This window comes from Haliaeetus leucocephalus, unplaced genomic scaffold, assembly GCF_000737465.1.
Source record: "Haliaeetus leucocephalus isolate CR32 unplaced genomic scaffold, Haliaeetus_leucocephalus-4.0 Scaffold184, whole genome shotgun sequence".
Taxonomy (NCBI): Eukaryota; Metazoa; Chordata; class Aves; order Accipitriformes; family Accipitridae; genus Haliaeetus; species Haliaeetus leucocephalus.
This window is the reverse complement of record NW_010972620.1, coordinates 13,948,157-13,962,355: the sequence shown is the minus strand read 5'-3', so window position 1 is coordinate 13,962,355 and position 14,199 is coordinate 13,948,157. Positions and strand designations below refer to the sequence as shown.

Below are 14,199 nucleotides of genomic sequence, written 5' to 3'. Positions count from 1 at the left end.
TTTACAATATAGAAGTTATGTATTTTTTATTTGACTAGAAGTTTCAATTCTTTTTTTTTTTCATAGTTTTACCACTGTCACAGCAATTTTGTAAATTCCTTTCCTGTGTAATTGTATTGGCAACAAGCGTAAGAAAAAAATCCTAATGACTTTTTTCCCTTTATGCAGTTTATTAACCTAACACATTTTTTTAATCTTTTTCAGAATCCTCAATTTAGTAACACTTCTACTTATGTCATCTATGCTCACTTGCTAAGACAGATAGCAGCCTTAACAGAAGCTGACCATCATTTCCTAGTGCACTGGTCTAAAAAGTAAAAAAAATAAAAAAATAAAACTAAAAATTCCATTTTAGGATTACAATTGTTACTGTGTTTCCATTGATGTTGACTGTTTTATAAATTATATGAAAGTTAATTTAATTGACTAAAGAGATTGTTTTTGTTGTTTTCAAAGTACATTTGGACATAGTCCACTAAGTGATACTGATTTATAGATGCAAACTGTATATAATATATAAAAATGAATATCTTTATGCAAAAAAGCCTTAATTGCAAAATAACTTATGTATGTAAATTTTTTAGATACATGTTTAAACAGTATTATTAATACAAACATCTTTATGATCTTTGTTCAAATAAACATTTATCTTGCATCATTTGCAAAAGATACTGTAACTTTACTGTATTGTATAAAAACCACAAATGAAAAAGAGTCCCTGCTTTGTAGTGTAATAGAGGTGTGAGAGAGTGTAGTTAGGGCATTAGATTTTAATTAATTGAAATAACTCTAATAGCACCTCACTAATAAGGTCATATGGCTATAACTGCCCAAAGAGTGGCTTTTATGTTGGTATGCATGTTACCTTCCTTATAATGACTGTACAAAAAGTTCAGTCTGGGGTAAAAAATAAAGTTTGAGTGGCCATATTCAAAATTACCTTATCTCCTAGGGAATCTGTTAATAAAGGATTTTCTTCTCTGCAAGGATGGAAATTATATTTCCCTCCCCCACCTTGTAATATGTCTAGATTTGCTTAAAATTGTGGTAGTATATGATTTCATTTGAATTGATGTTTACAAAATAAGGTTTAGCCTCTTGGTTAAGGATGCAATAGGCGTATTGATGTTTTTATTCTTAAAACATGTATTAGAAATCTAAACCATTAAAATAGGAGAGCCCTTTAGGAAAGGATGCTTTAATGTATCCACACATACATATGTTTTGTTGTGATATTATGGAAGTTGTGCAGCACATAATTTAAAATGTGCACTTCTTGCAGGTGTATGAAGTACTTTCCACTCTTTATTCAATAGGACTAAGTATCTCAAAACAAAAAATTCAGGATTCCTCAGTATTCAGATAGTGGAGTGAAATAGCTAAGGATTTTTGTTTTCTTTTTGTTTACTAAAAGTCAAGAACAAGTAATGATTCTATTGCTTTTTTTTTTTTTTATATATCACAGATACCAAAAAGCATAGTTAGGCGTGCACTGAAGAGCATTGCTGTGGGGCAATATTTAAAAGCATGCTTCTTCAAACTTCATATTTAGAATTTTGTTTTTATGTATAGGGCAAAAGCATGTTTTTTAAAAAATAACATTGAAATCTCATAATATAAACTCTAGTGTGGACAGTGATCACATGAGAGTAACTGCAGCATGTTTGTTTTAGGATTTCACAGAGGAGGTTCAAGCAGCTGGTGGACAGGTTACTGCAATTTATTTCTTTACGCCTCTTTCCTGCAAAACCTGAAGAGTTTCCACCTATGGTGAAATGTACCTGGTGGATTCCATCAGCAACCAAAGTCCTGGCTTTATTTAGTAGGTATTTTTCTTGAACTGTGTATGTGTATGTATGTATATGTATATATACGTACATATGTACATTCGTGCGTCTATTGTATACATAGGGGGGCGGGGAATAGTTTATACCTCTCCTGTTCTGGGAGAGACTGACAATGATGGTGGCACAGTATGAACTACAATAAAATGCTGAAAAGTAGTAAACAACAAAAAACATCTTTACTGGCAAGTCTTCATACTTGCTTTCCAGTAGAGGATAATTGCTATGCATCATTTTCCTGTACTAACAACTGAAGATCGTTCAAACAAAAACCCACAAAAGTAACCAATGGTTAAGGTTTCCCTTAGATTTATAAAAGAAACTGTTTTAAATGTGTAATTACCAGAATTTCTTCTGTACCTGGCTTACCCCCCACAGAAGTATTTCTCATCTAAGAGAAGTTAGGCAATGCATATGCCTCTTGAGTCCAGAACTACAGCTTAAAGTAAATCCTTGTCCAGTTCAACATAGAGCACAGCAAATTGAACCACTGGAAATGCAAACCTCCTTGACTCATGCCCAATAGCTTAATGATTAGAACATTTACTATGGAAATGGGAGGCTTAAGGTCAGTCCCCTTTTCTCAAGGGGTAAAAACCCTTTCTCCTTTCTAGGAGAAAACCACCAAGGGAAAATTAAGTTTGGAATAAGGATGTTTTTATTTCACTGTCAACTTAATACTTTTATTTAAAAGCATTCTATACAGCCCTGCCTATCCAGAGCAACATTTTAGACACATAAGCTCAACTGTATCTAAAACCAAGATGTGTTGTCTAGTCATCTATGAAAGAGTTGCTAATTCCTTAACTCTCGGAAAAGGGATATTTAGTAATTCAAAATACACTACTTTGATCAAAATTAAATTACGTTTAAGTGCAAATAGAGAAAACTTTTAGCTATTTGATATTATGTGAATATTACATAATGACATAGGCAGCTTAAATGTGAATTGATTTTCTTCACTTGGTCAAGTACTTAATTTTTGTGCTGGTGAATCTAGACGGTATAGTAGTTACCTGAGGAAATAGGTGTACCTCTGCATACTATGTTTTGTGCCCCTTCCTCTCCATCCCTTTTGCAAACAGGCATCCAACTCAAACAGTCATTATCAAAAAGATAATTGTTAACTTGAAAGCATGTAGATGTTACATGCATAGTTATATTTGAAATTAAATGAAGGTGTTTAAGAAATCCATCTATCAAACTGCTTTTTCATTGATTTTAGCAGAACGTAGCATTCTTTATCCATGAAACCTTAACTTAGTGTATATCATTAAGTGGGCTAGAGTCAAATGGAGGTTCTCTTATCGTAAATGGGCTGAACTAGGGGTTTACTATTTCCTACAGCAGTTATACGATGTCATATGGTGTTATGTTATAGCTGTAATTCTGGCTGTAGCTAAAACTGAGACAAAGTTATTAGTAGCTGATTTGGCTTAAAGTTTCTGAGGTCACTGGTGCTCAGGATACCTAGAAAACAGATGCGCCAAATCCAGGCAGTATTTTAAGACTTTTGTTGTTTTTTTGTAGATGCTGCAAATAGTCTGGTCAGTCCTCCTCTTATTTCATATACGGATTTCTATAATTCTACACTTGATCATATTGATCTTATGGAAGAATATCATAACTGGCAATGTTATGGAAATTCTCACAGGTAAGAGGAATAACTGGTTGTTTCTTGTTAAGTAGTATTTCAAAGCAGTGTATCTACACTGTGTATATCTGTCATATATAGTGTATATATAGTGTGTGTATGTATGGTATACATACCCCTTATGTGTGTATATATAGCCACATCAAATACTGTATTTTATTGGAAAAACATAGGATAGCTACTACTTGCTACTGCATGGATGCGAGATTGGCTGTAATAAACCTCATTCTGCCTTTGCAAACTGGAGAAAAGATGTAAAATATAGATGATAATAATACGAGTGTTTTATTTATTGGCATAGACTTCTAATTGTGTTTTACTACAAACATATTTTATCCTCCAATATATTCATAGAAAGTGGTGTTGTGTGCATACTTACCACTTGATGATGAAAATGTATCTAATTACCTGTATATATGTGGCTCTGATCATATTTGTTCCAGTGAAATCAATTGTACTACTTCTGTTACATGAAAATAAACACAGAAGTTAAATCTTTACAGACTCAAAGCTTGCAAAGGTATTTCTCTTCTTGTGAGAGTCAGCCAGCAGTATGATTTAGAAACATCTAGAGAAACAGGCGTTTCATCTTTCTGCTAAAGTTTAAAATCTTATTAACGTTTTCTTAATTAAAATTTTATTTTGTGTAGCTGTATTTTTCAGCATATCAGTATGTATCACTCAGTCTTTACAGCTTGAATCACAAGATCAATTAAAATTTCCCGATATTTCAAGACTTTTCAGTTAGCTAATTTAAGACATCAGAAATCCGAATGTAGCTTTTTGTTTATTGCATGTGCAATTTTCCTTGCCTTTAGCAGCAGTTGAGTAAAAATTGGAGAGCATAATTTGCTCCACCAAAGCAGGTATTTTAGGTTAGGCTTCTGTCTGATACCTGATATTCTGCTTGGGAAGGAACTAAAAAAAAAAACAAACAAAAAACAAAACCAAAAACACAAAACCAAAAACAAAAAAAACCACCAAAACCCATGACACATGATAGCAATAAATGTACGGTAGGCTTTGCATAGTCTCAGTCAAAGCATTGGAATCTGAATACTGCTGAGCCTCAAATTGTCTTTTTTGGTTTTTTGGTTTTGTTTTTTTTCATTGGCACCATCTGGCTGTTTTGGCACCCACATCATTCAAACTTATAAGAGAGCTGTGAGATTTCCACCTGCTCCAGTTCTTTTCACTTAGCTGGGACACTGGGAATTCAATATATATCAAAACAAAGTTTGCTTGATACATAATTTCTGGAGTAGCTGAAGTGCAGACTAGCTGTATTATTCTTAAAGTAAATTTAATTCTTTTACTTTGTTACAACCACGCTTTCTTTCAATTTTACATCTTTTAACTCTGTGTTGTTCCCCTTAAAAAAAACAAGTAAACAACAACAAAAAAAAATCCAACAAAGAATCACAAGACTATATGCGTAGAACTAAGAAGGCCAAGTAGGAGCAAGTCCTGGTTTACCTTCCATGTGAAATATTTTGAAATACATAATTCTTTGAACTAAGTCAACACTCCTTGGTAAAACATTTTGGATTAGGATTTCCAGGAGACCAAGTGAGAATATTTTTCCTCATTTTCCTTTCTTTCCTAAAGACATTAGAATCCAGAGCTTCTCACAGGCAGGATTAGGATTCAGGGTGCACATGCAGTCTGGATTGAAGATACACACATAGAGTCTGAAGGTCTGGGTATTTCATTATGAACTGCTAGGTGATGCGTGAGCTAAATCAACAAAAAACTTAGCAAAATAACCAGTAACAAAAAAATCTTTTACCTTGATTATTTCTGAAGTTTTTCAAAATTATTTGTATTATTTTATTGCAGTGGAATGTGGCTGTGATCTGATATTTTAGAAGTCCTACACACTTGTAACCCCGGGTTAGATCTGAAGGACATGTGGAAAATCAGTTCCTTTGAAAATCAGTTCTGCAGCAAATAAGCCAAACCAGAAGTATTTCTACTGTGTACCTAAGAATGCTGCACTGAGCTGTTTTTCTTGTATTAAATAAAAAGATATTATCATTTTCTTTAATTCAGTGTAACCATTAAGATTTAGTATTTAAAGCAGAAGATGAATGTTTTTTATTTGGTCTGTTGATAATGATAAACAATAAAAAGGAGCTTTATTGAGGGTAAGTATTATTACTAATCACAATTTCTAGTAGTATTTGCAAATAACTGAATTGAGTATCTATGTATACAACACAAAAAACCCAGCAGCTATTTGGAAATTACTGTCAGTAGAGGGAAGGTAATTACTGAATGATAATGCAAAGATTCATTCCTATATTCTTAAATAGACAATAATATGCTAGGTGCTAAAAAGGAAATATTTTCTCTTCTTTTCTCTTACTGTTAGGTTTTCTTTCTGTCAATACCCATTTATTATTTCTATAGCGGCAAAAAAAGTTATTATTCAAAGGGATTCAGAACAACAGATGATAAGTATTGCACGGGTAAGTCATTTAGTGGTAAATGTTTGTGTCTCATCCATTGGTATTTTGTAAGTTTTTGTTAGATTGATATTACATACAGCCTTTCATCACACCTTCTAGCATTTCGGACTACCCTGAAAAAGAACTTGAGCCATTTTACTATTACTAGTCTACAAATGTCCATGCTGGATTCTCTCAATATTTTTTATTTTAATGTGCTTAGTTTCAGGATGCTTATAAATTCCAATGTTGTGGAAAAAGAGTTACAGTAATTTTTACTCTTTTATCTTTTTTGAGAAACCAGCGTAATGTGCTAGCATGTTAAATTAACAAGATAATTAAGGAAGAAAAATTCCATGAGAATTTTGGACTGTTTCCTATTTTATTCTTTGAAGATATGTTGTCATGGAAGACCAAAATGTAACTGTATGCTCACAAGTCACAGAAGAGGTACTGCTTCTGGGTGGCCTCTTCTGTTTTGAAAGCGGCATTGTCTGCCTCCCCCAGTGGTAATTTTCTTCAGGTGCTAGGTGATAACTGATTTCCTCGGTGCTCAATGTGACAGCACCACCAGCTATCCATTCCTGTCTTGCTGGATGTGTCTTGTGAATAGCTAAGTAAAGCACAAGCCAGTCTCCGGAATCTTATGGGTATGTTTTTAACTATTTGGGGAATTTAAAAGATTGCTGCACAATTGCTGCCTTCTTGTTGAACTTACTGATAAGTTAGTTCGAATATGTTGTAAATGCTATCTGCAGTAGAAAAGAAATTGCTCTCCATCTCTTAGAAGATATTGAAGCAGCTATCATATTAGGGTAATGTCTTTAATGCAAGATACTAAGGACTTTTTACATTTAAGAAGTGTGGTACTTTGTTTTTTAAATAAAGATACTGCATGTATAATGTTTCTTTTTCATTCAACTAGCAAAGCCTTGTGGATAAAGTCTCTCGCAGACAGAAACCTGACATGAATATGTTGTTCCTAAATGTGAAAGTGAGGAGGACACACCTTGTTAGTGATTCACTTGATGAGGTAACAAAAAATCTAATTAAATGGTGTGTTGCTGCAGAATAGCTATTGCACTTAGATTTCAGTTTGGTAAGTCATATTTAAATCTGTCTGTGCTAAGAGATTGGGAATATAACTGTGTAATACTAAATAAAAAGAAGTGAAATACTGTCACAATAGCAGTGCTGCAGAATGGATTGGGTTAGACATTCTGAACTTTATTTTCTGCCCTCATACTGCTCCATAGCTAGGCCCATAATAAGCATACATGTTCGCATGCCACGCAGTATGTATTTGTGTCTGCCATTTGTGTCTTAAGAATAGAGTGCATAATTATCAGGTTATGTAGAACTTGGTTCCATGATAGGAGCATGAATAGTAAGTGACTAATCACTAATGAGTTTGTTCTGTTCTAATTCTTGGAATACTTTTATTCTTTTCCTTCACTGACTTCTCTGTTGTATAAGAATTATTTTAGGCTTTCTTAAGTTCTTATCTTGATTTTAACTAATTCATCACATCATTAAATGTAACTTTTCCTTTTTTAGAAATGAAACAGATGTGTCCATTAAAGTAGGCAATTCTTCAGTATCCACTGAACCTTGCTAATTAACTTTATTTAATGAAATCTCATTCCCTACTCTTTCTCAACACCAAAAACAGGATGATGATGTTGAAAAATAAGTCCAAGTAGTGGAAACAAGACAAAACAAATTCTGATTACTCATGTTCAGAAAATATAAGTTTAAACTTTTTTTTTCCTAGATTAAAGCCTGTCCATTTCGGCCTTCTCTCCTAAGATAGAAGAAATATGAGTGGTAATACTGCTTTCTTTCAGGCATTGTAGGGTTTTTTTTACCACACTGAAATAACCAAGAGCAACTTCAAGAGTTCTGATAGCCAAAATATTCTCCTATTTATTTCTGATGTTTTCTTCTGCCCATCTCAAGGATGAGTAAGAATGTATAATATTATCCATATTCTCAAAAGTGTGGGAAATGGAAGGTAGAGGAAAGATGTGTTATTTGTATTTCAAATTTTAAAAAATTAATTTGCAAGGGAAAATCACTTCAGCTAATAGGTAGTTTGTATCAAATAATACAAATAGTTATAAAATTTGTGCAACAGGAATTTACTTGAGCAGCTAACAACATAGAAATTATTTTAGCACATGCATCTTCCTGACTGGTTTAAACACTTTCTGTGGACCTGGCTAGTAATTAATGATTTAAAGAAGAATTGTACAGGGACTTGATCTGAAAGATCACTGCTGATTGTGAAAGGCTGTAATAATTCCTCGCAGGTCTTTTGCATACCTGGATGAAATGCTGTCTCTTAGGACAAAGGAATGAAAAGAGCTTGTTACCATTATCTAAAAAAACAGTCTTACAAAACAGCTGATACTTGCTGGCAGGTATCTTATGCTGAACAGAATGCTGTCCAAATATTGAAAGTTTTAGCTACCTCCTTATTTCTAAATATCTATAGAGGATGTCTGATTCTTTTTTTTTTTTAATCTATCATTTCTTCCTGGCAGAATGTCTTCTATGTAGGTAAAAATTATATAAGTCCAAAATATTTCAGACAGTCTCAGTTCATTGTATCTAGTAGCGTATTAAAAGTCTGTTTGCATACCACCTAACTTCTTTTCAATCCTAGAGAGTGGCACCATATGCAAGGTAGTTGATGATGTCAAGTAATCATGATTGTTTTGCTTCTGCAATTCAATCATTGTTTTAATATAGTTTTGACCTATTAGTAGCAGATGAAGCAAATTACTAGTTTAAACAAAGCAAGAGTGGTAGAGACAGAGACGTGTACTCTATGCCTAGAGGTAGTGACAATATGTTAAATCTCCTTTTTCTTCTTCCCTACCTGTTTTGCAATAGCTAGCAAGGAAGAGGGCAGATCTGAAAAAGAAGTTGAAAGTCACATTTGTAGGGGAAGCTGGTCTTGATATGGGTGGCCTGACAAAAGAATGGTTTCTTCTTCTGATTCGCCAGATTTTTCACCCAGATTATGGTGAGTCCTCATAAATGTTCTTAAGTACAACATGAAAATTTGTTCATTTTAAATTATTATAACAGTGATGGATAAGAATTCTTCAATAATCTAGTATTAGGCAGACCAGTTACTAACTGATGTAAAAACAAAAGCAGGCAAGTTAGAATTGTATATAGATGAGAAGTAGTTTTGGCATAGAGGAAGGTAGAAGAGAGTGGGAAGTACTTGAAGAGTTTTGAAGATACTGGCTCTTGACAAGGAGGTTCAAGCATTGCTGAAAAACTGAGATTTTACTTTAGTAGTATGGCAAAATTAGAGGGTCAACAAATCTCTGATAAATGGAAAGGTTTAGAATTAAAATCAGGATTCAGTTTATTAAGGCTTTAGTCATGCTAAAACTTGTTTTGGAAACTGGAGGCTCAATGTTTATGGTTTGTTAGTATACCTAGGCTAGTAAGCATATTGGATACGAAGCAGGGGGCTTCAAGACTAGCAGTAGAATTTCCTAGAAGTTCTTCCTCTGATATATCTGTGTTGTTACAGTGTTTCCATCTTATCCAGAGACAGGATCTTGATTTACCTCTTGGCAGATGGGAGAAGTCCATCAACTCTTTTATGGAGTAGGACAAGGATAACTTTTATCTGTTATAATTCAAATGGAATAGGGCCTTTTAAAAGGTTGTTTCTATTTCTCTTATGAGTAGAAAACTCATAAGAGTTTTCTATGAGTGTTAGTGAATTGCTAGACCTACTAACAAGCTAAGAATAAGCAAAAGCTATGCAAACCATTGAAACACTGACACTTGTCTGCTCTTGGAAATTTTCTAGAAAGCACATGTACATGTGTGAATCCATTTGTTTGGATTTAAGTACAAGTTTCTTCCATGTAGCTTTATGTTGTTTGGTTGCAATTGGAATATGATATTCCTGCTCCAAAATAGGAATATAGCAGCCTCTGAAGTAGATGGTCTAGCAAATATTGTGGAGGTAAGGCCAAATATATTTGTCACCTGCCATCCTTGCCTCTTTCTTCTCATGCTGCATTTTCTGTTTTTACACTGCCCTCAGCTGTCTTCCTATTGCTAGTTTAGGGAGTTTTCCTGTTTTTTGTAAGTAGCTACAGTTGGATGCTGTTACTGTGCTCAGTTCTGGCAAACTGCTGACTCTGGCCTCCTGCGTTATCAGTGGTTTCCGTTTGTGCTGATAGTTGCATTGATGCACTGACAGACACTGATAGTGTCTGCAAGTTCTAGCACTGTTTCTGTGATTAGTATAGGTAGAGGTTTAGTTCTTACTTTAATCTTTGTCATCATATATTCTGTTTGGGGTATCTGTGTGGCCAGTATTCTTAAAGTGGTCTGAGATGCTCTCAGGAGAGAAAGGTCTTCCAGTGAGGTGCAGAGACAGTAGCAGATGTGAGACTGAATGAAATAGCCTGCCTCTGCTGTTACCAGGACCTGTGAGCCCATAATGATATTTGCAGGCCCAAGAGGGGAAAAAAGGGAAGATTTTTTTGAGTAAACAGGAGATTGGAAGACATGAATGAGCATTCATAAACAAGCAGTTCAAGCTTTTTTTGCTGTAGATGGATCTAGGTGGGGTTTTTCCACCACTCTAATGTTTCTCAAATAAGTCAGCTTTCCTCAGCTGTGTGTGGATACATTGCTGATGTTATAATGGGTTAAAGTGTTCCCAGGCTGGCTTTTAAATTAGAAGCATTGATTTCCAGGGACTTCAGCATAACACCTGATAGTTATTGGTAGAATGCAAGAGCTTGTCTGTCTTTGCCTGGAAGTGTTCATGTCCCTTAAATGCATGGTCCTCTGTTGTTTATAGGACTCCTAAAGGTCAGGAGTTTTAAGTCATAAATATGTCCTCAAATCTGAGATCATTATTTGCCTGCAGCCCTTTTTCTAGTAAAAAGGGGTCTGTGTGGAGAGATGACATTTGGTGATATCAACCTTAAGAGGAAACAAAGTATTCTGGAGAAAGTGTTCTGTAAGTTTGACAGTTCTGTTAGTAAAAATGTGTTGTCAGCAGAGCTTGGTAACTGATGAGTTTGGAAACATTCAAGAGTAATATTTTTTTCACCAGCTCTGGCAGGCTTCCTCGCTTTAAAGTGTAAATTCTTTCATTGATACGACTATCAGCCAAATGTGGGAGGAGTTCAGAAATGTTCTTGTCCCTTGGAAAGGGACTGTATACTCTGCTGTCTTTAAGTTGCAAATAATATATATCAGAAGCTTGGAAGGAAAAACAGGAAAACTTCACTGTTATTACCCTTTCCAGGTTAGCTAATCCTGCAGATTTAACCCCTGAAATTAAAGAACTCCCAGTTAACTCAGTTGTCTGCCCTTCTATGTGTGTTACGATGCTTTCTTCATCTCAGTGTGGACAATTAATAAATGGGATTTGAGACTGTCGTGGTTTAACCCCAGCGAGCAACTAAGCACCCTACAGCCACTCAGTCATTTTCCCCCACCACCCAGTGGGATGGGGGAGAGAATCAGAAGGAAAAAGGTAAAACTCATGGGCTGAGATAAGAACAGTTTAATAGAACAGAAAGGAAGAAATTAATAAATATGATAATAACAATAATAAAATGACAATAATAATAATAAAAGGATTGGAATATACAAAACAAGTGATGCACAATGCAATTTCTCACCACTTGCTGACCGATGCCCAGTTAGTTCCTGAGCAAAGATCCCCCCAGGGCAACTCCCCCCAGCTTATATACTGGGCATGACATCACATGGTACGGAATACCCCTTTGGCCAGTTTGGGTCAGGTGCCCTGGCTGTGTTCCCTCCCAACTTCTTGTGCCCCTCCAGCCTTCTTGCTGGCTGGGCATGAGAAGCTGAACAATCCTTGACTTAGTCTAAACACTACTTAGCAACAACTGAAAACATCAGTGTGTTATCAACATTCTTCTCATACTGAATCCAAGACATAACACTATACGAGCTACTAGAAAGAAAATTAACTCCATCCCACCCGAAACCAGGACAGAGACCTATTTTGTTTCAGCATCACTGCTATCTTTCAGTATGTGAACCTTGCTCTGCCTTAGATGCAACTGTTCTGTTGCTTCTGGTAAATGCACTGTCTAAACCTTTTGTGATGAACACCTTTTTGAGCTAAAGTTCAAAAGATAAAGTTAGATTGTTCATATCAAATATGAAGGCAGAGTTTTACCTATGCATCTTCATAAAAACTAGATGTCCCTGAGACTTCAGTTGAATTTTTATTCTTTTTTTAATCCAAAGGAGAGATTATTTTTCCCCAACTTCGTCTTCAAACACAGATACGGTGAGCTACCACATACAAGATGTCCTTAGACCTATTTAGTGCTTTGGTTTGTACACTGACTGTGGAAACAATAACTGTTGGCCTATTCAATCCCAACAAATTGAAACCAGTCATCATGTTTTATCCAATTTACTTCTGCATTGCTGAAGTTAATTTCAGTATTAGTGCACACGTAACTAGAGTGTGTCTTGCTTCTCTGACCAATACTTCCTAGGCATCTTAAAGCTGTTATGTGATTTCATTACATATGTTTTTACTTTCTATCACTCTTTAAAACAGAATGATCCATACATGACGCAAATAGCAGTCAAACTAGTCTATAGTCATGATATCAGTAGGATCTAGATGTCATTTAGACCAGTGAGTGACTTTTTTTAGAGTATTTGTGGTTTGGGGATTTTTTTAACTTCACTGATACAATTTTTTGACTGAAAATATGGAACATACCCCTTTGCTGCTAGTGTGCGTATGTAAGATAAACCTTTTACAGTTTTCTATTCAAAGGAGGTGAAGCTTATGGTATTTGTGTCATGGGATTCGTGCCAGCATTTTTAAAGATTGTCATCTGCTGTTGACCCAGGAAGGGAGGAAGAAATGGATTTACATTGCAGCAAGAAAACTTTTTGTTAGACAGTTCATGTTTCTGGCTGTACAGATGATGAAGTACGGTGAAGAAACAGATTGCACTGAGACAGTGCAGAATATCCACGACTGGAGGCACTGAAGAACACATTGCACCAGCACCCAAGAGGGCTGGTGAGCTTGGGCCTGCTTCGAGCTTGGTACTGCCCTTGGTGGTCCTTGCCCAAGCACCTGCAGGCTCCTGCTGTGGGTGGGAAGACGGGTCTGAGGACCACCATGGAGATACGGGCACTCCTAGCAGCACTTTTAAGGGAGCATATGTGAGAAAGGTGAGGTTTTGTATGACTTTTTATTGAAGCTCAGGCTTTGTAAAGGCCACTGTTCCTGTCCTGCAGGCATGTTCGCCTACCACAAGGACTCGCACTGCCATTGGTTCAGCAGCTTTAAGTGTGATAACTATTCTGAATTCCGATTGGTTGGAGCTGTATCCTTTTATGTCCACTAGACGGTGCTAAACAAACAGCCATTCAATGAGTTGGTACGAGCATGAAATAAAGCATTGATTAAAGCTCATTCAGATGTTGTATATACAAGTGTGTTCCATTTTAAAGGTATAAAAAGAATGTCATTCAAGCAAGTGAACTAAAAATAGGAAGAAAATGGTGGTATGTGGTGCATTTTACAGTCAGAAAATACTAGAATTAAGATTAAACATGCAACTTTTTGTGTATAAGTTGTAATTAAGTTGTAAATTTTTATCTACGTACACCCTTACACCTCTGAGTTTCATTCAGTAAACATAAATGAGCCCATATGCATTAATATTTTAAGTCCCCATTGATCAGTGGGGTGTTGTTTTGTGGGGTTTTTTAACTGAATGGAAGCCACATGCTATTTTGAGCATAAGTTTATTTCCTAGGTTTTCTGTTGTGCTCATTTATGAAGTCCTCAGAAAAATGATTAATGATAATATATGCTTATAACTCCACTAAGATGAGATGATGATGTCCCCATTTTACTGATTGCAGTTGGACCAGATGATTGTTGTAGGTCTCTTCCAACTGAACTGTTCTAGTCTAGTGAGAAGCTGAATTGTGAACTGGATTCTTCTGAGTTTTGGTATCATTTCAAATTTCTTTCACAAGATACACTTAAATGTGCTAGCTGATGAGCTGTAGTGCCAGTACAGGTTGTCTTTATGCTTTTAGATTTATTTAAAAGAAAAATTGCTATATTGAAGTCTCTCTGGAATTTTTGGATTAAAAATATATATCTACAATTCTCTTTAAAAACTTTTTTTCATAACAATACTTTGGAACAATTTATTCTAGGAATGCTTGTGTA

General features: G+C 35.3%; 1 protein-coding gene across 1 annotated transcript in view; it reads left to right on the top strand.

Annotated features, from left to right (window-relative positions):
* HECTD2 (HECT domain containing E3 ubiquitin protein ligase 2) overlaps window positions 1–14,199 on the top strand; it is a 41,828-nt gene that overhangs the window by 20,346 nt on the left and 7,283 nt on the right. The window contains exons 10-16 of the mRNA XM_010565034.1: window positions 205–314; window positions 1,674–1,822; window positions 3,375–3,498; window positions 5,873–5,969; window positions 6,874–6,981; window positions 8,847–8,979; window positions 13,251–13,339. Of these exons, the coding sequence (XP_010563336.1) occupies window positions 205–314; window positions 1,674–1,822; window positions 3,375–3,498; window positions 5,873–5,969; window positions 6,874–6,981; window positions 8,847–8,979; window positions 13,251–13,339 (810 nt within the window). The remainder of the gene's footprint in view (window positions 1–204; window positions 315–1,673; window positions 1,823–3,374; window positions 3,499–5,872; window positions 5,970–6,873; window positions 6,982–8,846; window positions 8,980–13,250; window positions 13,340–14,199) is intronic.